This window comes from Strix aluco, chromosome 6, assembly GCF_031877795.1.
Source record: "Strix aluco isolate bStrAlu1 chromosome 6, bStrAlu1.hap1, whole genome shotgun sequence".
NCBI lineage: Eukaryota > Metazoa > Chordata > Aves > Strigiformes > Strigidae > Strix > Strix aluco.
Genome location: NC_133936.1, coordinates 8,063,958 through 8,088,925, shown reverse-complemented (window position 1 = coordinate 8,088,925; position 24,968 = coordinate 8,063,958). Strand labels below are relative to the sequence as shown.

The 24,968-nt window shown below is 38.4% G+C and overlaps 1 protein-coding gene across 12 annotated transcripts in view; it reads left to right on the top strand.

Annotated features, from left to right (window-relative positions):
- Positions 1–20,727, top strand: part of R3HDM1 (R3H domain containing 1) — a 54,847-nt gene extending 34,120 nt beyond the window's left edge. For 9 of the 12 annotated variants that reach the window (XM_074828569.1, XM_074828570.1, XM_074828573.1 and 6 more), the window contains 11 exons: positions 2,674–2,934; positions 3,423–3,543; positions 8,421–8,575; positions 9,145–9,293; positions 11,525–11,628; positions 12,245–12,412; positions 15,448–15,617; positions 15,832–15,982; positions 17,426–17,508; positions 18,289–18,373; positions 19,315–20,727. In XM_074828569.1, the coding sequence (XP_074684670.1) occupies positions 2,674–2,934; positions 3,423–3,543; positions 8,421–8,575; positions 9,145–9,293; positions 11,525–11,628; positions 12,245–12,412; positions 15,448–15,617; positions 15,832–15,982; positions 17,426–17,508; positions 18,289–18,373; positions 19,315–19,685 (1,818 nt within the window). In that variant the 3' untranslated portion in view covers positions 19,686–20,727. The remainder of the gene's footprint in view (positions 1–2,673; positions 2,935–3,422; positions 3,544–8,420; positions 8,576–9,144; positions 9,294–11,524; positions 11,629–12,244; positions 12,413–15,447; positions 15,618–15,831; positions 15,983–17,425; positions 17,509–18,288; positions 18,374–19,314) is intronic. The other 3 variants (XM_074828577.1, XM_074828576.1, XM_074828579.1) reach the window with 1 other exon arrangement.
- Positions 20,728–24,968: the final 4,241 nt, after the last annotated feature.

Genomic DNA, 24,968 nt, shown 5'->3' with positions numbered 1-24,968 from the left:
TGAGGGAGAGGAGTGAGAAACAACTCTGCAGACATCAAGGTGGGAAGGAGAAAAGGGAGGAGGTGCTCCAGCTGCTGGAGCAGAGATTCCCCCGCAGCCTGGGGAGAAGATGACTGTGAAGCAGGTTCTCCCCCTGCAGCCCGGGGAGGATCCCACAGCAGAGCGGGTAGGGGTGCCCTGAAGGAACCTGCAGACCATGGAGGGCAGGAGCAGGCTCCTGGCAGCACTTGTGACCCCGCGGGGGACCCACGCTGGAGCAGCCCGTTCCTGAAGGGCTGCAGCCCGTGGGAAGGACCCGCGCTGGAGCAGGGGAAGAGTGTGAGGAGTCCTCCCCCTGAGGAGGAAGGAGCAGCAAAGACAAAGTGATACAAACCAATCATGGCCCCCATTCCCTGTCCCCGTGACATGCAGGGGGAGAAGGTAGAAGAGTTGGGAGTGAAGTTGAGCCTGGGAAGAAGCAGGGGGGTTGGGGAAGCTGATTTTAGTTTTGTTTTTATTTTTCACTATCCTACTTGCTCACTGATTGGCAATAAATGAAATGAATCTTCCCCAAGTCGGGTCTGTGTAGCCTGTGATGGTAACCGGTGAGCGATCTCCCAGTCCTTTTCTTGACCCATGAGCTTTTCATCTTCTTTCTTTCCCCTGTATTGCTAAGGATGGGGGAATGATAGAGCAGCGTGGTGGGCACCTAGGAGCCAGCCAGGGTAAACCCACCACAGTGTTATACAATAGCCATTTTAGTATGTATTCAGAGGTTTGGTTTTGTTATTATTTTCAACGTTAATTAGAAATATCTTGTAATGATAGATATAGATTTATCTGAATTCTATAGCATGCATATAATTAAGACTATTGGAACTGTTATGTGTACTTTAGGTATACAATTCTAAAAGGATTTGCACTTCAGGGAGGGTGTTTTGTTGTTAGCGATGTTGTTTCTCCTGTTACTTTAGAGTTTGCATACCTGTGGACTGCAGTTAGCGTAACTTACCTCTGTAGTAATGACATGAGAATGGTTAATTAACCAGCGTGAGCTTCCTATGCAGCGTATGACTAAATAGCTGTTAGTAGCAGCTAGTTCAGGGGTCTCTATGCTGTGACTCACAATCATTGTTAGACATACAGTTGTTAAAGCAGAGAATGAAACTCCTTTCAGGTTTATAATAACTTCAAAGCATTTCACATTCAGGAAATGGGTTTAAATCCGAAGTGTGCTGGCAGTTTCAAAAATTTATTCCTGCTGATGGTAACTTAAGTAACCTAGTGAGAAGGATTTGATGGTCTTGGTTCATAATCTAAATGCAACACGTGTGGTCAGTACCAGGAAAGTTTGCTTTATTCATTATTGATAATACCATGTTTCAGTAGTTAGTCGTGGTTGCACTGTACAGCACTGTAAGACAAACTGACCAGATCAGAATTTACTCATATTGGTAGTGTAACAGAAATAAATGGGCATTGCTTGGGTTTATCCTTTGGACATTTTTAGAGATAATATTAACTCATAATTAAATGTCAGTATCTACTCTCTAAACTAGGTACTATGAAAAGCAGAATGTAAAATCCAACGTAGAAAAGCATTATAGTTGCATTAATAAACATCATTAAAGAATGAAATGCCCAAGCCGAAGTTAGATTGTTAATCTAATGAAAATACAGCTTTTTAAGCTGTAAAGGTATTCTAAATAAAGTTTTTGGTGCAAAATCATATTTCCAGTAGTAATTAAGAATATCTTTAGCCTCAGAAGGATAAAATTTCATCATAAAATGGAACACAGCTAATCAGTAAAAGACAGAGCTTGCACTTACTCTTTCTTGATTAACTGCTATCTTCTTCAGGATGATCTAAGAGAAGATCAGGTGGTCTTAAAATATTTCTAATGTTTCTCTATGTTTGGAGAGTCCGCTTTTGATGAACCATATCTTCCTGTTTAGCAGACAAATACAATACTAGTGATCACTTCTAATTTCCAGCATGTTGATAATTTGATGCTGAATTGCTTGCAAAGAAAAGGAGCTTGGGGTTACAGTAATAGACACTTCAAATTTCCCAGAACTCCTGCAGTGCTCAGTGCAATCAGTATCATCATTCCAGATGTTAGTAAAATACAGATAGTAGGTAACCACTTGAAGACATTTCTTGCAGCTGTTACTTGATTTCAGGCTAAAAAAATTAATCCTTGCATGTAGTATAATACCAAGTTTGAGGAATGTGCCTTGTTACTGAGGATTAGAGCCTCATTAACTTAAGCTCTTAAAACCAAAAATTACTTTAGCAATACTAATGCCTTCTGCTATTTTAACTGGGGTTAGATGTTTTCACTCAAGCTTTGGAGTCCAGACAGAAAATGTTAGTGACACAAATTCTGAGTTTAATTTTGACAGTTGAATTCTTACAATAAGTAGAGGCAGATGTAATCCAGAAATGGAATATTTGCAGTGAAATGAGTGAAGTCTCTGAATGTGGATGTTCTCCTGCTGTCAGCTGTGAAGATAATTTACTACTGTGTTCCATCTCGGTCTTTCCTGTTGTTCTTTGGCTGATGTTGCTATTGCACAATAATTTGAGACATGCATATCTGAAACTTAATGAGATACTTGGCTATTTTATTCTTTTCTTTCATGAACGTACATTTGTGAATGTAATTTTTTCCCTTTTTTGAACTACTGCAGCAAGACAACCTAGGATCACAATTTAGCCATATGAGTCTTGCCCGCCAGCCACCTGCTGATCCCGCTGAACCTCATACTGCGATGTTCCAGTCCACGGTAGTCCTCCAGCCCCCACAGCAGTCTGGTTATATCATCGCAGCTGCCCCACCTCCACCACCTTCTGGGCAGCCAGTTTCTGCTCCAGGCTACTCAACATCTAGCCACCCTGTCAACCAGCAAGTACTCCAGCAGCAGGGATATATGCAGCAACCTGTGCCACAGGTACAAGGGCTCCATTTCCATCCTCCCACAACCTGTATTTAAAAACTGATTACACTCCTCCATTAATGAGCTTTTTATATGGTGTGAGGCTCCCTGTTAAACTGCAGCTGTGTGTGTTTATTCTGGGGTTGGGGAGGGTTTTCTGGTTTATGTGCTTTGAAATGAATGACTTCAGTTTACTCGAGGAGCAATAATCACCCAGGTTTTCCTGTTTACCTGTAGCTGGTAAAACTCATGTTCTGCAGCGTTTACTAGTGTCTTGGATGTTTCTTTGTGGAAATTGGGAACTGTTACTTCTGCACTGAAAGTAGAAGAAATTGGCTGTTAAAGAGGGAATTTATGTAGTATAAGTATTTTTAACTGCTATTTATCATCAGCTGCACCTCTTAATACGTTTTGCATCTTTCTTCTATCATGTAATTGTTTGTTTAGGTGTCTGCCTTCTATAAACTTGCAGTCAGTAAATCTTTTTAATTGTTCGTTTTTAGATGCCAGCTTGTTATTGTACCCCCAATCAGTATCCGCACTCCAGTCAACAATACCGACCTGTTTCTGTCCATTACAACACACAACAAAACCAACCACTGGCACAGCCTGGGCAGCAGACAGGTTTGTGGAACTCTTTCAGCATTTCATTAGAACACCTCCTGTGCATTTCCTCCTGGTTTTGCTTTTGAAACGTATTTTGCTCTAAATTTTCAAATAAGGGAGTTCAAATATGGGATAGAAAGTGTAACTAAGGTGGAAAATATGAATCAGCTCTTCATGAAACTTGAGATTTGAGCCATTACTATGAGTGGTTCATGCTGTAACTTTAATTATAGGAGGATAATATTTTTTAAGTTTAGAACTGAATAACTTAAACTTGTAACTTAGTTACTAACTTGTTACTAACTTGCAAAGTAAGATGAATTAGTACCTTTAAATGATGTAAGGTTGCAGAGGAGTACCTTAGCTGAAAGTTCTAAACAAAGGATACTAATTTTAGATGTTGTGGCATGAAAGTAGTGCTGTGCAGAAGATACTGGTGATACTGTTTTAATTTGTCTTTCTGTCCAACGGTTAAAGGTATCTGGGTATTGAATAGAATATATAATGAGACTTCAGTGGTTGGAATTAGTTTTCTGCTCCTCCTATTTTTAGTAAAGACTTTTCAACTGTTTCTGAGTTACTTTTCTATGAATATTATCAAGCTGTATTTGTCTCCTTTTTTTCCTGTTTTCTTTTTTCCTTACAAATTGTAACTGTAGCTACCATTATTCTGATAATCTATACTTACAAATATTGTTATGACTTCTTCAGTAAGGTTTGGATTCCTGAAGCAAAGTTACTTCTGAGTAATATCTTGACTCAGTCAAAACTTTGAGAAGTAACTAGTGATGTTTAGTGGCAGAGATCCTTAAAAAATAAGGCTTTTATACCATGTCTTAGTTGAATACATTGCACCTAGTGTCCTTTTGAGTTTCCTTCAGGAAGAAGGATGTTTTAATTTCTCCCCTCACCCCTATATGTTGCTCTACAGAAATAGGATGAAAGATCAGCTTTTACAAATAACAACTGGATTTCTTTATAGCTGTTCTATGAAGTAGCCTGTAAGAGGGTTAGCTCCCTCTTCCTCGTCTAGGAAGTGTTCCAACAGCAGCAACACTTGAAGTTGTTATTCGGGGTTCAGTTCACAAACTTACACAGGATTATTTCATTGCAGAATCATCAAGATGTGATGCCCACTTATGGGAGGGTTGTCAGATCATTTTAAAATACTGTTAGTACCTGTTTCCTGCAAAATAGATCACCACTTTTCACTCTTCTGAAGTGAAAGTATATTGACATTTTTCAAAGAAAAACAAATTACTTGTTTTTACAACTTGTTTTATCCACTAGTGTTAAAGGTGTGTTATCCCACTGCATTACACAACCTGCTTTCCTTCCTCAGAATTTTTCATGCCTAGACTACTTAATAGCAAAAAGTGAGGCTCCACTGGGGTTAGCTGCCCGTTTACGGGGACACCCTCTGTGAATAGCACACAAACTCTCTAAATCGGAGAGAGCCCAGTGTACGTGTGTAGCTAAACAAAACAATCTGAATTTGAAAGCACGGGGTGACGGTGCATCAGCACCAAGATGCAAAGGGAGGAAACCGTTGCTATTAGGTAAGTAAGTTTCTTTCTTGTATGTTTTTAGCTCTTTAAGTTTTAACTGAATTTTGCTGCCTGTAATGTGGACAGGGTGAAAAGCATCAGCAGCTAAAATATCCCTCTGTGTCCTAGAAGAAATAAAATAAGAAAGCTATGCAGAGAGCAACTTTACTGCTTTGATAATGTACCTGTAACCCTGACACCAAGGGATCGTATTTAAGTAGTGAAGGGGTGGTCCAGCCAATAATTCCATTCAGTCTTGTTTGATTACCTGGTGTTTACTAGCACTGATGGTAGAGAGAAGTATTTTACTAGCAACTGTATAATAGTGTTTAACTCAAAATCTCCCAAATTGCTAGCTAGCCTTTGCAGGCTCTCATTTACTGCTTTATAGGCAAATTAGAATCAGCATTCTAGAGATGGAAGGTTCCGTGTCATGTTTTCTATTCTGTGAACTGCTCATGAGATGGTGCATTTTGAAATTGTCTCTCTTGTAGATTTATTTTAAACCAGAAATATTTGTATTAAGATGACACAGCTACGTCTGAAATGGTTGATGTGTATTAGCGACAGCTATTTTTGAGACAAAAGGCAGCATGTTACTTGGCTAATGTAGCAATGTGTCTGGTCAAAAATGAGAATTTACAAATCTTGGATTACATAAAAGCTGTGGGGTTTATTCATCTTATATAAAGTGGTTACTAACAATGAAATAACTTTGCAAACACAAATTTAGATAAAAGATGGCAGCTTCTGAGAGCATGGCAACTGAAGCCACTTTTGGTTTAACATCATGCAGCGGCCTGACTTTATTTATGAGCTGTTGGATTCGGGGCCGTAACACTGTCTGAGAGGTTTACATTTCTCACAGTGAACCGGTCTCTTTTTCAGCTGCTTCCTGGCTTCCGTTGTAAAGGATTTCAAGTGAAACATTTGGGGGATTCACTTTTATTAAAAATGCTTTGGTTGCCCAAAAGATGTTGGGAGAAGAAAACTCTTTACACAAAAGGCATTTCTGATCACCATGATAATGAGGGCTCCGTTACCATGAAACCTAACTACAGGTTGATGAAAAATCTTCTCTGAACTATGATTACTGTAGGAACATCAGCTGAAGTTCAACTAGCTTCTGCTTCAGAATGGCCCGTGATAAAACTATTACAGTTGTAGTAATAGCTGTAGCTGTAGTAGTTGTAATCAAGCTATGCTCGGAGCCTGTTAACCAAGTGATTGTACTTGCTTTTCTGTTCTTGAATAAAGGCTGTTTCTCACTCTTAATGTGTTATACAGAAAATGTATTTCTGTATCCTGTAAGTTAACTTTTCTTCCATTAACAGTGATTTCTTTTTCATTATGTAAATATTAAGAAGCATGCCTTTTTATCTGCTGTTTCGGAGTATTTCTGTGTAATGAGACAGTCTGCTATGGCACGTGTGGGTTTTGTGCTGAGTGCTGCATTTCTGCCAGACCACTCGCTATGCAGAGGTGAAACTGTGAAGCTAAAAATAGAGCATTCTTCAACGCTGTGGGGAACCGTCTTGGCAGTCAATTTATATTGTTCCAGTTCTCTCTGCTTGCCAAATTGATCATGTCTGTCTCTGGAAGTGCCAGAAAAAGCTGAAAAATATTCACAGCTACGTTGCAATTTCTGGGAAATGAGGGGTTTAGGTTGCAGATGTATTGATTGGATCCGTCATATACCGCAATTTCGCATTCTGTTGCTTTTTAGGTGCTGTAGATAATTTTGTAACAAAGTACATTTAAGCATTTTGTTTATTACAGATTGATTTTTGTGCACAGTTCAAACTTAAGAGTTATTAAAATTTCTAATTACTAATCCTAATTCAAGCATGCATTGTTCTGAAGTTTTGTGTAGTACTCTGAAAACATTTCTAGTGTGTTGTGTGTTTCTAATGAATAGCTCTCTCTGTTTTAACAAACTGAACCTTCTTCCCTCCCTTCAATTTTCTGAAGCAATATGGGATTGTATGAAGTTTTTTAGTCTTCATTGTTGCAATTTCTGCAGAGACAGCCAGCTGAGACTGTTAATTCACAGTGTTCATTGTACCTTCTATGTATGTAATCAATGAACATTGGATTTTGTTTACAAAAGAAGTGGTTTGTGTTAACTGATTTCTTTTCAAAATAGACCATGCAATTTTTTAAACACAGTTTAAAAAAAAAAAATGCAGTGAGTGCTTGCAGCTATATTTGCTTTTATTATAGTCCCATACCCAGGTAGGGAGCATGGGCAATGTCAAGGTCAGTAGAATGTGAATGTGTCCAAGTTCAATACAGACTTTTCTTGCCGTCAGTGCATCTTGACAAGCCCAGTTTTGTTATTCTGGAGCAATAACTGGCTTTGTCTCAGAAACACTGATAGTTATGGGTTTTTTGCTGATGTGTTAAGTAGCACATACCTGTATAATAGAATACAAGAAGAAGAACTTTACTTGTGTTCTGCATGTGTTTTGATCATGGTAGCAGTTACCCACTATAGGCTTTTAAAAAAAAAAAAAAAAAAAAAAGTGGGCGTTAAGGTTGGACCTAATAAATATGCAGATTTCCTGTTTGGGTTTGGCACTCATGCTTGGTATCTTACGGGTTTTTTGGGTTTTTTTAGGCCATTTTGGAAAGATAGCAGAGGATACCAGTTTAAGTAATAATAAATTGTTGTAGAGGCACTATAGAGGTGTGAATATGAAAATCTTTCTTTTTTTTCCCCAAGATAACTTTGAATATGTCTTCCACTGTATATGAACGTGGCTTTTAACTGGAAGATTTTTCTCAGTTCCCAGTTGTTTTTAGCATTACAGATTTCAGTAGAAATTGTCCTTTTTCAAAAGATTTGCCCATGTGCCTTACACAAATTTCCTTGAAATGGGATTCAGTTTTGAATCATAGCCAAGATGCTCTCATCCCTAGGGCACCAGAGGTACCAGTAGAATTTAGCATAAGTAGAATTTCAAAACTAAAGTACCTAGAATGGCCTTGTTCATAATAATAGACAATTAATTGGCTTTGATACTATCTAGCATGCTTTGTTCAAATGCTTTCAGCTTTCACCAACCAAATCAAGGTGTTAATGCATGTAACTCAAAGTGTAAATAAATATTGCAAGCATGGGAGCAGCATTGCAAATAGTACGTATAATATTTCATGCTGGATCCAAATGAATAGATCTGTTAATTGTAATGTTGGCTTCTTTTAATATGCATGATAAGTTCAACTGCTATGAAGTTGTCAGATCTAAAAAGTCATTGGAAAATGCTATACATACATTTTCACATGGGCAGTTGTGTGTAAACTGTGTTCATTATTTCAAAATAAGATTTAAATGTATAATTTCAGGTTACCAGGTTTTGCCTAGCCAGCAGCAAAACTACCAGGGTTTAGTTGGAGTTCATCAGTCTCAGAATCAAAATCTAGTCAGTGGCCAACACAACAACGTTGGGAATCAAATTCAAGGTGTGATTGTTCCATATCCTTCAGTGCCATCTTATCAGGTGGGTAATATATTCAGAACTTTCCAATCGTTCTTCTCTGTGTTTGAGTGCTTTTTTTTTCTTTTTTTTTTTTTGTGCATTGCTTTGTAAATGGTAGAAAGCTGCAAGCAGGTGTCAAGGGTGACTGGGGACAGAAATTAAAAAACAAAAAATTCCACAGTTGAAGTGAAAAGAAAATCTATCACAAGGGCACAAGTTGTATCCTGGTGAAAGTCAAGTGCTGTGTTAATTGTGATTCAAAGGATGGGGAAGAAAAAGCTCATAATATTTCCCTCCCCACCACCCCACTTCCTGTTGTAGAGAGAATCTCTTTTATTAATGGATGGAGTCCCTTGGAACCACCATTTCCACTGGGGGGGGGGGGGGAGTGGGGGATAAAAAAGTGGGTTTTTTTAAATAAAGCACCATTATTTCAACTACTGTTATCACTAGTCTTCTGCATTTAGAGAACTCCAAATCTTTCAGTTTCTGGATTTTTTTAAAAAATTCTTACACAAACTAGGTGATGGTCAAGAGACAGAAAGAAACCTTGTCTGCAGAAGAAAATCTTAATGTGATCTCAATTTCAGGTTTCGGTGCCTCAAGGTTCCCAAGCAGTGCCCCAGCAGACATATCAACAGCCTGTTATAATTCCGGGTCAGTCAAATCAAGGATTGCCCACAACAGGGATGCCAGTCTACTACAGTGTCATTCCATCAGGTCAACAGAATAATTTAAGGTGAGGTGAACTCGGTTATTTGATTTCTCAGCAACTACGCTTAATTGGCTTGTAATAACTGACAGGATCTGCTATAGTATTGCATATATTAAAATAGATTTTAAAGGCAGAGTTACAGACACGTTATTTATTTTTGCTCTTATGCAATGAACTAAAGCAACCAGTACTGCTTTAATTGGGACATACTTGTTAGACTGGAAAACATTGTTTCCATATCACTTTCAGCGATACTTTACCACAGTTTCACGTCTTAAGTTTTCTGTGTTCCTTTTCTTGTACATGAAACACCAGTGTGTTCAGTAGCAGTGCCTTTTTGCTGCAACGTTTAAGATGACCGTCCGTATTCACTGGTTTTGTCAAAGATAATACTTTAATAAGGTGCAGAGAAAAGAGAATTTGAATCTCAGAGAGACTGACTTTTATTCCTGGTTTTTGGAGCTGTGTCTGGAAGGAGCTTGGTTTACTTTGTGTTGCTAATGAGGCCTGCTGGCACAAAGCTGTCGATGAAACAAGTATAGGAACTTCTTCCTATGCTTGGCTTTTGTTTGATAAATAACTTTTTTTTTACCTACCTTGGTAACAGCAAATTGGTCTGCATGTACAGACCACCCTGTGTATACGTATGTGTCCCCAACACAGTTTGAGTATTTGTGAGAGAACGGATAGAGATACCTAAAAGAATTCATTAGGATTAATCCTTGTTACAAATTTTTCTTTCTCTAGTTTTCTGAACTTACAAATGTGCATCGTTTAAAAATACCTCACTTGCAGCTTTTAAACAAGCAGCAACAGTATGAAGCTTGCTTCATCCTTTTGTAAGTGCAGAGACTTAAATAGTATTTGTGTCATCACTGCATGGCTTCATCTACTTAAATCTGAATTCCTGTTCTTTGTATCTGAAGGTTCTTTTTATCCCTCTGTAGTTATATTTGAGGTTCAATGAAGTCATAGGTAGACATAATCCCAGACTTTTTTTGAAGTAAGTTTTGTCGCTTGATCTTTTGCATCATTTAGAATGTCTCTCTCTTTTGAACAGGGAAACATTTGTTAAGAATTCAGAGCAGGCTAGCAACTAATGACAGCATCTTGCTTTTATCAAAATAGTTATGTTGCTGCACTTTGACAAGGAAAGCAGGATACTGTTCTGCAGGAACTGAATAGTGTAAAAGCTACAGGTCACTATTGAAAACTATAATCAGTAGAGGGATGAGGAGCTGTGTGAGAGCACACATCCCATGCAGATAGAAAACCATCTGGTTTAGTTTTCACTGAGTTTTGTTGGCTTTAATGGAAGGGAATCTTTAAATAAGAGCTATATAATTGAACTATGGGACAAAGGATGGAACAAACTTCTTGTGATGAAATGGCAAGTCCAACAGGTTTACACCTACTTTTTTTCCACAGTTTGAAGTAATTTTTTTTTCTCATTCCCTCAGAATGTTTGCTTTATCAGTTAGTACAGAAATGAAGTACAGGATTTTGTAGGCACCATTCTGATTGTGGTCCACCAGCCTGATGTCCTGGCTCTGGCTGTATGGTCAGTTAGTGGTATGACAGAATTCACCAGTGTCTGTTACTTACCTGTTTTTCCCCTGAATGCCTTGAAAAATACCTGGAATAAATAAACTTTTAAAGTTATCCTTTTCCTACATATTACAAACAAATGAAAGGTCATTTATCTCCTTATCTTTCTTTTCCCACACCTGCTTTGCAAAAGCCATGGGAAGGCAATCGTCTCTTTAAGCTGGGTTACTTCACCCTGAAGCAGAAGTGTGCTCCCTTGGTGTGCTCACTAAGCTGGCTCGCTGCACGGGGCCAGCCTCCACCTGAGGGACTGCACCTGAAATCCTCATGGCTGGTTCTGTGGGGATTTAACTCGGAGTTAATTCTGGTTAACTGGGCAAGACAACAAATTGTCTTTTTATGATTATTCTACATGTCTTTATACTGATACAGCACTATCGACACAAAAACAGTATATCAAAAGAGGTGAATTAATACAGCTTCTTAATGTATGCAGGGCGTAAGTTCTTGCCAAGGAAGAGGTGAAACTTCAGTCTTCTGAAGAATTAGTAGATTCAGGTGTAGGTGGGAATAATACTGATTTTAAAATTAATAAAATCTCAGTGATTTGCAGTACGTGTAGACAGCAAATGCAGCAGTCATGATCAGATGTGTAGCATAAATGCCTGTTAGTGATGTTCTTTTTATTATTATTATTATTATTGCAGTTCATCAGTAGGATATTTGCAGCCTCCTGGATCAGAGCAAATACAGTTTCCTAGAACATCATCACCGTGCAACTCTCAGCAGCTTCAAGGACAGCAGTGTGCAGGTCGGGGGAATACAGTTTTTACTGAAAGACTTCAAAAATGTCTAGCTATTATTATGCTGGGTGATTGGATATTTGCTATTAAGGGTTTGATTAGAGTTAACTACTGTAATATATTTCCTTCTGTGTTCCATTTTTTGAAGTTATGTTGGAGGTAGATTAACTTGACATCTCAAGTTGTTTATCATTGAAAGCTCTCACGTTACTTCCTTAGAATTCAATAATGTACATCATAATGCTTTACACATCTGCTGGTGAGTGGAGACAGACATGGGAACTATATGTTGTCAGCAGAATGACTTCCATCTTTTCCTGAATAGCCACACGGGTGTTTTGAGATTTGGGTTTACATTTGATAGGACAAGCAAGGTACATTTTGGAAGCAGTATACCTGGCTCTTCTACTCAAGAAGCACTCTAGATTTCACTTAATGGAGTAGGAGGAACAATTTTCTTAAGAGTTCCTGAGAAGAGGGTGAAAACTAAGCATTCTGGGTTTGGACAGAGAGGAGAGGTAGCTCTTTGACCTGCTGAAAAGCTAAATGAAATACTCCAAAGCTGTGTGGGGTGTTTTGGTTTTGTTTTTATGGTAGCCTTATTTACTGCTTTTACTTCCATAGTTTATAGCAACCATTCGAGTCAGAAGCCATCACCTCCTACATTATTGCCACCTTCATCAAAGTCAAAGCCACAACAGGCTGCTTCCATTGTGCACTACAGCATAGTGTCTCCACCCTCATCATGTAAAAGTTCGCCCACTGGTCTTTCCATCATGCAGCCAATAAAAGGTATATTTTATTGGGATTTTCATCTAAGCCATTCTGTCTAGAAATCTGTTGTAAATTATCAGATTGATTTCATGGCTAACTGCCAGAACAACTGCAACCTGAGTGCCTTCTCTGCAAAGACCTTTTTTGTATTTCTTCATCTGAATTGCTATTATTGTAATTTTTTCAATGACAACTCTGAACTTAAGTGAAAAAATAGCCAGCTTCATGGGGGCAGCCTGGCGGCAGCCTTCAACAGATAAGTGTCACTTAGCAGAAGCACTTAAATAAGGTCTGGAATGTTTTGATCTACAAAGTATTTGGGTAATTTTTAGGAGGTGTATAAATGGCAGTGTTGATGGCGTGTGAAAACAGTAGTGACATAGAGCTTGTCATATCCATGGAATGTTTATGAAGGTTAAGATCCAAACACTTAAAAACTCTGAATTTCCAACCATAAAATTGATGGACTGATGGGGAAATTAAGAGCACTAGGGTTAGTCTCCAGACAAGAGATTGTAGAACGATCCTGTGAGCGCAGCAGTACTGTCTTTATTTCACCAATAGGAAACTGGGTAGATGAGAGGTTTGGCTGGCCAAAAAGGGGCAATCTCAGATCCTGCTGTCTCAGTATTTCGCAAGCAACAGATTAAACAACCCAAGGTCAATGACCTAGATTCCACTAGAGATGTGGTGTTTCTTACAAACATTTATCTTCTAAGATATTTTTAGAGCCTGTTTATTAGTAAATAGATAACATGCAGTGAAGTGGCAAGATAGCCAGGTTAGCAGTGTATTACAGTTCACAGGCAGGTTTGGTTTTGGTTCCATTTTGCTTCAAGTTTGTTTGGCTTTAATTCTGGAAGACTGTCGCTTCAGGATGTCTGAAATCGCTCTCACACTAGTTTGTTCTTCTACCTTCCTAATTTATTCTGGAAGTGCTGGTTTCATACAGTTTTGAAGGCCTGGTTCAAACATGTTAAACTGTGACTTAAAACTGCAACTTAAGTTTGGGCAAGGGGGAAGCCCTGTATTACATAGGGAGACAAATCTTGAGAGAATAAAGAAAAGCATGCTTTTCGGTAAGCGATGAGATGATGAATCAGGGCCACTGAGGTAAGGACAATGAGGACGTACACAGCCAAGCAGCAGAGTTGTGTTTCTTTTCATTTGAAAAAGTTACAGAGGACCAGACTGCAAATCTGGGAAGCCTTTCAAGGATTTCTTCTGGGTTTCCCTTCTCATGGGTTTTGACAGGTGATAAAGTGTCTGCAAACTGACTCATGCGTTCTATGACACTTCATTTTGCAGGACGCTGGTTTAGGAAAATAATTTCATTTATTTTCATTTCCTGAAATGCTGTGGAACTAGTAGTAGTAGAAAGAACAAATTTTTCTGGATGTACAGAGTTTTCTTTTGCAGTTTAAATAGCATTTTCGGATTGTGACACTTTTAGAAATGGTGCTGCAGATGGTTTCAAAAGACAAGCATGGTTTTGTTCGGTGTTCAGTTCTCACAGAACAGAGGTAATTCAAAAGAGTATGCTAGAGTGCTGCAGAACGAAATACTGTAATATAAACCAGTAATACGTAAGTGCATTTATAATATTTATAAATATATGCATAAAATATTAAACTGAAATCAATTTTCTTGTGTAAAATGTGGTGTGTGTATATAGACGTTTGTCTGTTACATCTCAGGTTTACATTTAGGGATTACAGCTTTACCACCTGGAAACTGTTATGGTATATGTTATTCTGATTATGTAGTAGATTTGTAGTAGTTTTATATTTTATTTTGCTGTGCAACAAAATAGAAATATTCACAATGTGGCTTTTATAGGGACAAAGCAGGGACTCTTAATATATCCTCTGCTAAAGTTGGCCAGATATCTGATGCTTCCATTGCAGTCTAACACATGGGTAAAACTTTTTGCCATTAAAAAGAAAGTATAGATGTGAAAACTTTGTTAATATTACTTCATTTATTTCTATAAATATCAATATAGTAAATATTTCAGCATGCAATTTAAAAAAGCTAATACCATTTTAATATTCGGAGGTCATTATATTCTACATTGTTTGGTTTGCTTTTCGAAGGAGTCTTTTTGTGAAGCCCAGGGGTAGTTAAAACAATAGCCCATTTTAAAAAATGCAAGGTGGATGCATTTTATAATCTGTATCTGACTGCTTCTAACTGATGCTGTGACGTAGGTGGTAAATTGAGAAGATTGAAGAGTTCTCCTTTAAAGGTGGATGATTAAATGATGTTTAAACCATGCGTATTAATTGTGGTCTCTGAGAAATGCTGTAAAGAGTGGGTAGAGCAGAGAAGGAAATTGCAACCAACCATTTACAAGTAAACAGGACATTATAGAAGTTACCTGGGCCAGAGCCAGGTCAAAGGGGGAGGACACAGCTGCTCTTGCGGGCAGCCTCTCGTCACAGCTCCTCATGAGAAACCCTATGGAACAGCGCTGGCTCTGGAGCTCTTCTCCCCTGGCTTGGCCTTCCTGTAGCCACTGCAGCAGCCAGGTGGTGTGGGGATCAGTGTGCAGGCTCTGCCCAGAAAAACATTCCTATATAGGACTTGTAAATGAGGGCGATTTTGCCTCAGACTAAAACTGATTCCAGGCCTTGCTGTATGTCATGTAAAACTAACCAGGCAATTTCTATTTTTAAATAAAGCATATTTTTGCTTACTATCACGTTCTTCAAGACAGTGCTCTGACAGTAACTATGGTGAATGGTGAATAGTTTCAACTACTATTAAATAGAATAATTTCTTTTGAAAATATTCTCACTAATGAGTTTCAGTGGTTCCACTCTCTCCTAGTTCTGGGAAGCCCTCTCTAAGTTAACTATCACACATCTATCTGATAGTGGAAGTGTAATTTTACAGAAGATACTGTTCTAGTTTTCTAGAATTCAGCAGCTTCTTAAGGAAAACATTGTTACTTCCCTTTTATTTTTTTTTAAATTCATGTCTGTTCTGCTAAAATGAAAATTAAAGTGCATGATGAACTAACTGTATCCTACTGCTTTCTTGTCTTGTAGCGGTAGCACCACCACCAGGTGGAGGAGTAGTAATGATGCAGCTCAATATCCCTAACAACCCTCAGCCTCGCAACCATTCACCTCCACAGTGGAAACAGAATAAATATTACTGTGATCATCAAAGGGGGCAGAAGTCTGCAGAACTTAGCACTTTAGACAGTGCTGCACAGGTAGGAGGCTTTTGGTTTGTTTTCCAGGGCGACTTACAAATTGCATAAATTGCATCTTTGCATGTTTTTTCAAAAGTTCTTTTTGCAGAATAAAAATCTGCTCTGAGAATACTTAATATAGCTATTTTAACTTTACTTCAGTCTTTGAATGGTGCAGGTGGTGGTTAGCTTGTCCAACGAGGTACTTTTTAAAGCACTAACCTGTTTATTCCAGTTGCAGCACAGTCCTCAACTAGGTAGTCCTGTCACCTCACCGGCCCAATCACCAGCACCAGCTCAGCTATCAAACATGAAGAACATCCGTCCCACACTGACACCTCTTTCTATTGTGCCCCAGTTTTCTAGACCTTTTGTCCCTGGACAAGGTATATTTTTAGTTAACTAAAATGTGTGTATGTTTTCTATTTGAATGTTTTAAAATACAAGTTATATGAGGATTTTCTGATGAACTGTGGCTCACTTCAGTAGTATTGCTATTGAAGCAGGATCATCAAAATAATCCACTCAAGCATCATGTAAAACTTAACCTTTTTTCTCTGCACTGATACCGTTCCCTGTACTCTCAAAAGCTTTTGATCATCTTGTTATTGTGAGAGCTTCTATAACCCACTAGCTTTCTCACAGGTGAAACTCCCCATTTCAGCACTGAAAATATTAATAAAATGTTTGATACAATTTAGCTTCAAGCTTTAACCATAAATCATGAACTTGACACACAATGTCAGAAAGCATATAACTTTAGAACTACAAAGATAAAATAAATAACGTGGGACTAGTTGACTGTAATACATTAGGTGAGCATATTATCTTTTGGGGGAAAGGATATAGAAATGCGATGGCGAGACAAATGTTCTGCCAGACTCACTTATTAGTTGATGATGCACTGAATCAAACCATTGCCTTATCAGGAATTCTTCATTCCTTTGTAGAAAAAGTAGTGTGATGGGATTAGAGCCTCTAGCCAATGCTGTTGCTACTTCAGTTAGTATTTCAGATAGTACCCACCCAAAGACAGAAAAAATTCCTTGTAGAAGAATTTCAATCCTCTGCTGCCATGTTAACAGAAAAACAGAAAATAGGGAATTTTCGGAGATGTGACAGTTGATAATGTTTAACAACCGAATGATAAAAAATCCCAGTGAGCAAAGACAAACTCAAAATTAGTGGGTCTGTTTTACAGAAAGATTTACTTTAAAGCAAAACTTACGGAAAATTCTGTATGTCTTCCTTATTGATAAAGAAAACCTTAATTTCTTGTCTGTCTTATCTGCTGCATAATCTTTCAGTTATTTATTGCTTTGTATTCTGAGGTTGTTGTAAAAATTGCAGGTTGCCTGTTCTGAAGTATACCACTCAACTTTCTTAATTTTCTGTGATTATTAGAAACTTCTATTCCATTGTCTTTGTGGATCCTTGGAGCAAACAGGAATGTGAAGATGTACCTGGCTCTAATCAGGGATATAACCATGGAAAGGATTAAATTAGTACTCTGAGAGGAGCTTTAGCCTTATTAAGCTCATTTTGAAATGAGAGGATTTAGATAAGACTGCAGTGAAGAAAAACTTTCAGTGTGTGTTTCAGTGTAATCCTTAAATGCAAGAAAGCTTGTACCTTTTCACCTTGTGATTGGTACGTGACTGGCTGACATTTATTTGATCATGCCAAATGTTATTTTGTTAGCCTAGCCAAATGCCGTACTTGGTGCAGAGTTATTCTGCTTTTTCTTCTGTGTAAGACATACATCGTAAGAGGAACTTGGAGGAAGATTTCATATAACAAAAACCCTTGTAATTACCTTTCTCTTCAAGGAGACGCCAGATACCCATTGCTTGGCCAACCCCTGCAATACAATCCACCATCTTTGTTACGTGGACAAGTAACAAGCCAACAGGTATTGAGAACAATCTCCTGGCAACACTGAAAAAAAATGGTTCAGGACTACCTTTATAACCACCATGAATAGGGGAATATGCTATCGCATGAGAAAAGGAAATGAGTGGAAGGTGCTTGCTTTCCAGTAACAGTTTATTCATTTGCCAGCACTTCCAAAAATCAGAGAGAATATATGCTAAAAGGATTTTCTTTTGTATGAATAACAACTTAAAAAACCAAAACAAACCAACAATACAAAAAACCCCCACCAAAACAAAACAAAACACCCACACAACCAACCACCCACAAACAAACAAAAAAACCCCATGTGGGTATTTCTAAACAAACTGGGTTTTGTTTCTTATTAAAAAAAAAAAAACCTAAACCCAAAATATTAGTGTTAGCAAACTAGAAAGTTTTGCCATGTATTTAATTTTTGGGACAGGCACACAGACCCCCTACCTCTACCTTGCTCAGTTCTACCTGGGATCAGCCAGAAGATGTGATGGGATTGGGGGGGGGGGGGGGGGGGGGAAGTGTTTTTCCAAGAAGATTTGAGGTGACTTTTTTTTTCATCATTTCTTCCCTTTGTTGTGAAGCCAAGGATTGAATGTGCCTCACTGCAGGACTGATAATCTCCAAGACTAAAATTGGACATGAAAATCTTTTCTGTACCATGGTAGCACAGGTCATTATTTTCCAGACAGTCCTCTGCACTGTTTTTCACTGAGCTAACCTAGAAATTTTAAAATATTGGTGTATTGTCATTAAAACACATCATTTATGTCAATCTTTCCAGTGTCAACCTGGAAACAGACATGGAAACAGGGGAAAGAAACCAGCAAAGAAGGCTGCTTCAGCAGATCTTGGTGCAGGAGAACCAGGTATAAAATTGCTGATTGACACAGTCCTCCGGAAAAGTGAATTATGGTGATGGGCTGGGAATGTAACAAGAAGAGCACAGGGGAGAAAAGGGCCAGAATTAAGAGTAATTGGATGGAAATGGACGTGGCAAACACTGGAGATGTAAGGATGGACCAGGAGGACTTGATTTGGAGAGAGGGGAGGGGGGAGGTTAAATGAGAAAAGGGTAGTTTTGAAGGCTGCAGAAAAGACCAGAGAAGACAGGATTGGACGGTACTAAAAGGAAAAGCAAGTTGGTCACTTTACTGGACGTAAGTTCTATTATATTGTTACATTAAATATACGTACCCCTGCTTCCTTTTACTGGCATGAAGAGTAAAATCGAACATAAACTACAAATTAGTTTGTACTTTTCTCCCAAATGGATTTCAGGGGACATATTAGGACAGCTACAGATTAGCTGCTTGAGTAAGGAAAGATGTCATCCAAATAAAACCTGACATCTATCTTCATATCTTTACTGGAAAGAATTTTTGTTGTAAGTGTTACCTGCTATTAACTCTTTGCAGAAAGTTACAGATAAATCAGCTTTTTCTAACAGTTTACTGGAGAGGATTTTCTGAGAGAAGAGAGACTAGTTTCTTAGCACGGTGGTGTGTGAAGAGTTAACAGGTAAAGCCAGTGAGATATGCTCTAGTGAGTTCTCAGACCTGCTGCAAAATTAGGTGTTGATTATTCTTCCCTCTCTGAGGGCCCTCTGTATTCAGCTTTTATTTGTACACTTGTAGCTGTACACAGTGCTAAATGTGAAAGCAAAAGGCTCTAGAACACCAAAAATGGAATGCCTGTGTATTTGGTATCAGCCAAGTGGAGATACAATTATGAAATAACTCTTTCCATTGTGTTTGTCGTATCATTAAGTACAATGACCAATTTAGATTCAATGCTTTTCTTGTTTCAGTTGTGGGAAAAGTTCTAGAAATTACTGAGCTGCCAGAAGGCATAACTCGTATGGAAGCGGAAAAACTATTTGGAGAACTTTTAAAAGTTGGTGCCAAGATCCGGTGGCTAAGGGATTCACAGTGTCTACAAACACAGCAGCAGCAGCACCATCGTCGTTACTGTGGCAGCGGAGACAGTGGCGTGAACACTGAGCCATCCAAACCTAGTGACTTGGCTTCCACTTACACGGTTCTAGCTACGTTCCCTACCATGTCAGCTGCTCAGAATGCGTTGAAGAAACAAAGTAGTACCTCAGTGAACAAGTTCAGGCTGAGAACAAGCAAGAAGCACTACGACTTTCATGTTCTGGAAAGGGCTAGTTCTCAGTAGCAGTTACATCAGTGGACACTCAGCCTTTACTACTTCCATGTCCTCCGCTCCTTGATTGGCTTGATGTTTTGGGGTTGCTGGTCTCTTCGCAGAGATGCCGGGGATGTTTTGTCATATGACATTAGCCATTGAAGAATAAATAACCCAGTGATCCAGCAAGATGAAGAAAAAAAAAATACAGAGTTAATCCCAGACAATAGCAAGGAATCATCTTTGAGACAGGCAGCTTTCTACAAGGAATGCTGTTGGAATGCCCCCTACTTTTATAGTAGTTTTGTTTTATATTTTTGAATTCTTGTATCAGATCCAAAGTTCTATTGTACAGCAAACATTCATAAAAATCCATATTCAGATTTGTATTTTATAAGCCCTTTTCACAGCCAGCACACAGCTGTCCATTCCAAGGCAGGAACCTGAGGATTGGTAGAGGGGAAAAGAGAACCATTTTCAAGAAATTACACTCATTTTCTAGCAAACTACCCCAAATCTTCAAGTTAACCTGTTCTTTGTCCCTTGTGGCTTTTTTTTTTCTTAAGAAAAAAAATATATATAATTTTAGTAACTAATTCCTTAGATGGTCATTTTCTTTTGAGATTCATTCAAGCAATGTCAAAAGAAATTACAAGTAGGTTGTACCCTTGAAGGATTCACTTCTGATCCAGCAAGTTTAGTAATTATTTAAAGGGGAATAAGTTTCAAAGAATATTCACTGAATCACATTTTAATATTTCTTCTTTTTAGCGAAAATGTGAAGAAACTAAAATGTATCTTCACAAGTGACAAAATGTTTGCACTTTAATTGTGTTCCCACCAGTATGGATCTCTTTCTCTTCCTTTTCACGCTAAGATAATTGTGTTTAAGTGCTGGAAACCTTTTTAATGGTTTAAGTTTTCATCATTTGCAGATGCTCACTGGACGTTAAAGATTCATTGCACATAAATGAAACAAACTTTTTTCAATTTGTGTAATTTGCAAGGCTGTACAATGTGTGCTGATGCAAGCCTTTTTCAGTTCAAGAAAATAAATGTTTACAAACACAAACTTTTTCAGTGCCCTTGTTTAAACTTCTAGGAGTCTTCTGAAACCTGGATGAACACGTGTTAATGGTTTGGATCCCTTCAAACATGAGAAAAGAACTTTAAAATAACACAAATACTGTAACTTCTCAAAGAACCACTATTGCTGTTCCTCTTGAAGCATTTATTTATGTTATCCTGCCCTTCATCATTTTAAAATGTTTCCCAGTGTAAGTAAAAAGAGAGAGAAATTGATTAGACACCATAAGGGACTGCTCCTGGTTTTTTTATTTTTAGGCCAGGCATTGATTTGTTGTGTAGATGAGCAACTACTTGTTTCTTTCTTAAGGCTATCACTTTTTGAAAGATGCATTTGTAACTTCTGTAAGCAGGAACTCAAGGTAGAAGTTATGTTTAAAAACATTTTACAGAGGACAAGTAAAGCATTGATTTCAATCTTGTATACAAAAATTCCTAGCCCTGAACAACCACACATAAACACATGATGTGGCAAGAACAGTCCTATGCATGTTCAATTCTTAAATCCTTCGTGTGATGAATCAAAGTACTGGGAAGAAAACTGACCTGTCTGGGAATAACGTAGCCTAATAAACTAGGTCTATGGGACTTGATTCTGCAAAATGCTGTAGCAACAGGCATTTACGTGACTAACCGTAAACTTACACACAGATGTTCCCCTCAAAGAGGGGGAAATGTTCTGCTTCGAGCCCCTAGCCGAAAGCCAAACTGACTTATCCCTGTCTGCTTTTCTAAAAGGATGGTATTTCTCAGCATTTGAGTTCTTAGGGTACTGCTTGACTGAATATACTACTTGAATGAGGGGATATATTTCTTCCTCCTCCGGTTGGATTGCTGTAGTTCACTGCCCCCAAAACCAAAGATAAGAGCCCCAGCTTAGGCAGATGATAAAATTCTCCTCCTCTGAACAGCCCTGAGAGAACATGAGTAACACAGGTTCCATCATGACCTCTTGCCCATTTCCAGTGGTAGTTTAAGATTATGGTTTTAATCCTGTAAAAGTAGTTAACAGATTAAAGGTCTGTAATGACAGGTGTCACAGCCCAGCGAGGCAGCTGCCTCCTGTGGCTAACACATTCCAGGACAAGGTTTTCCACAGATGTTGAAGAGTAGTCAAGAGCTGAGAGCTTCCATCTATTCTGAACGACCTAAGAACTAAATCTAACATCAAACCATTTCCAAAGAATGCTGCATGACTTCATTTCATAACTCTCCCCATAATAACCACAAAGAAGCAAGTGTAATGAGGGGTAAGCATGGAGAACACAAGCAATCCAAACAAAGGGAGGGGAGGGATGCACTGATTAGGAACAAGGCCCAGCAAATATTTAATTCATAGAATCATCGAACAACCCAGGTTGGAAGGGACCTCAAAAGATCATCTGGTCCAACCTTTCACAGGAAAGACAGCCTACATAAGATAATTCTTATCGAGTAAGTTGTAAACTTGCCCTGGAAGAAAGAATTAGAAGATTTAACAAGCCACTTGCATTCAAATCCTGAATGTGATACTTACCTACAATTACTACAGGCAGGTCCCCCTTTCTGAGTACATTTCCCTCTGCAAAACAGGGGCAGTTACATTTTTTTTGATCTGGACATACAGATATGAGCCACAGAGATTACAATTAACAGAACTTTGGAAGTGTCAAAGGCCTCTGATGTCTACAGGGGGCACAGAAATCAATATTTCTGCTTTACAATCTTGTTCATTCTTGATTTTGTGCTATTTCATACACTCTAGTAAGTGAATGGGGTGTAAACTAACCAAGACCATTTGTACCTTCCTGGCTTTCACACTTCTGCCCCTTTTCGTTACTTAAAACACACAAGTCTCAGGACTGTGTACAAAACCTCTGGCGCTAGATTTGTTCCATAGATGTGGATCATGTTCGAGAAAGCAAATAAATGCACTTTGTAGCATGAAATAGACGTAGTACGTGAAACTAGCATTCTCAACAAATTTTCTAGTACTCTAGTGTATTTGAGTTTCCTGTCATTTAACATTAAAGCCATTTTAAAAGCAAATAGTGGCAAAAGAGATTAAGTGGGGACTTAAATTATATTGCAGTAATTTAATTTAATACATTTCATTTGGTTGGGAACACATCTTACAGCTTTCACAGCTGAGGAAAAAGCACTGGAAGAACAACCAGAAAAGCCAAACAAATCTGGCTATTACTTACTCCACCAAAGGCTACTATGTCTTGATTTTAATTTTTAATTAATACTGTTATATTACTGTGTGAAATGCATCCCTGAGCTGTGAACAGATTCAGCGTTATCTGTGATATTACAGTGAAAATGATAATTCAGTATTAAGAAAACAAATTTAAGCTCCACACTCTGGGAACACTCTAAGCCTCCAGCCCAGCGGTTGGATTCGAGTGGATGGTGACGGCACACCTGTGAATCCGCTCACAGCCTCCGCTGCTGAGCTACGGCCTCACGTGCCTCGTGCTTCAGTCAGACTGGACTGATATGAAGTGAAATGTTGGCAATGGGCATCTTGCGTCTTACCTGAGACTCCCTGAGAAAATTTAACCCATTATAATCTGAAATCCTTTTCTTTCATTCACACACTTAGAAAAATTACCTAAGAAGAGAAGTAGGGGAACATCTACAAAGAAAGAAATGTGGCAGTGTGGTGTACTGAAGACCGCAGGGCTTAAGTGTGTCTACCTGCAACCACCCCTAGTCCTACTGGCCTTCTGTAAACACGTTGTTTCAAGATCCAGGTGGTACAGGACAGTGGTATGTAGGTGGGAGTTCAGTTTTGTCAAATCACAAGAAGAATTGTTTAGCTTGATGAATCCAATAAGGTACTTTGATATGCAACATGCCTTTCATCCTTTTTTTTTCCTTGCCCTATTCAAATAACTATACACTTTCCCTATGCGGTAATGCAAGCCGCTTCCCTCTCAAGGTGGCATAAATAGCTACATTCTCATGCTATGACACTGATTTGTGCCTTAAAACTTCACATTTGACATGTTTGTTGGTATGAGTTAATCTTGTATGAACTTGTTTGGATGTCTGAAAGGAAGTCATAATTAAAATTGCAACTAACTTCTTTTATAAATACCTATTTCAGCTCCACAACATATTTTTTTCCCTAGAAGACTGGTGCGGGCTGTCATTTCCTCTATTTAACCCTGAGGCAAAGAATGTTTATATGAAGTTTTGGAGAAAATTGATCACGTTTATGTTACAGGTCACAAAAAATTACTGTAGCTGAAATTTTTATGTTTCCAGCTGAGAAAGGACTTAATTCAAACCCTTCAATGTTTCTACAGCTCAGTCTTCATGAAGGTTGATGTGCCGCCTCTATTTGATATGCTGCTCCTATTCACATTTAAAATGGTTTGGGGATTTTTGACTATTGATGTCAACAAGTATAAAGTTAAACTGCACACTGTCAATATGACTTCATTTTGGAAGCCTTATTTCTTGGGTGGAGACCAGAAGCCTTAAAAGGGCCTAATTTCCAAAACATTCTGAAAATTAAGTCCCTTTAAGTTCTCTTATTCTGGAACCTGAAAGTCACTATTCACATCTGAAAACTTCAGATGCAAGGTCCAGTCTAAATGAAGTTGCCTCTTGGCTCACTTGAAACTGTATGCAATCACATTCTTACTACAACACATATGAGCCTCCTTTAAGTTCAACGTCTGCCTTCTGTGTTCAGGCTTGTAGGGCTGGAGTCTGGACCTGACTCTGTTTGGCAGCCCTTTATTAGCAAGGTTTATTTTTTACCCCGCTTGTAACTACTTGATGTTTTGTGATGTTTGCCATTTATCAAAATTGTCAGGTCGAAAGTGGATCTTGCTTAAGAGATAATTAAGTGTTAAAATTTGGTCCAGGGCACAAACACTTTAATGTTTGCTGTTTTTTTTCATTTTTCAGTCTTACTAAAAAGCACACAAGCCTAGTCATTATATGGGATGCATGCAACTGTAATGAACTGTTTCTGCACTTCTGAAGAGAAACTTGAATGTCAGATAAGATTAGTGCTGTAAACCAAAGAGGTATATAGGAAAAATCTGTATGTTGCCGATAGATGTACACTTTTAAAACTGGTATAAATTATAAAAATAAACTGTGCTGCTGTGTATAATACTTAACAGTGAGGTTTATTCTTAATTCAGTTCCCACGCCCAGTTAAGTGAGAATCTGAATTAGACTGGGGATACACCGTGCTGAGAGTAGTGAAATTTTTCAGACTCA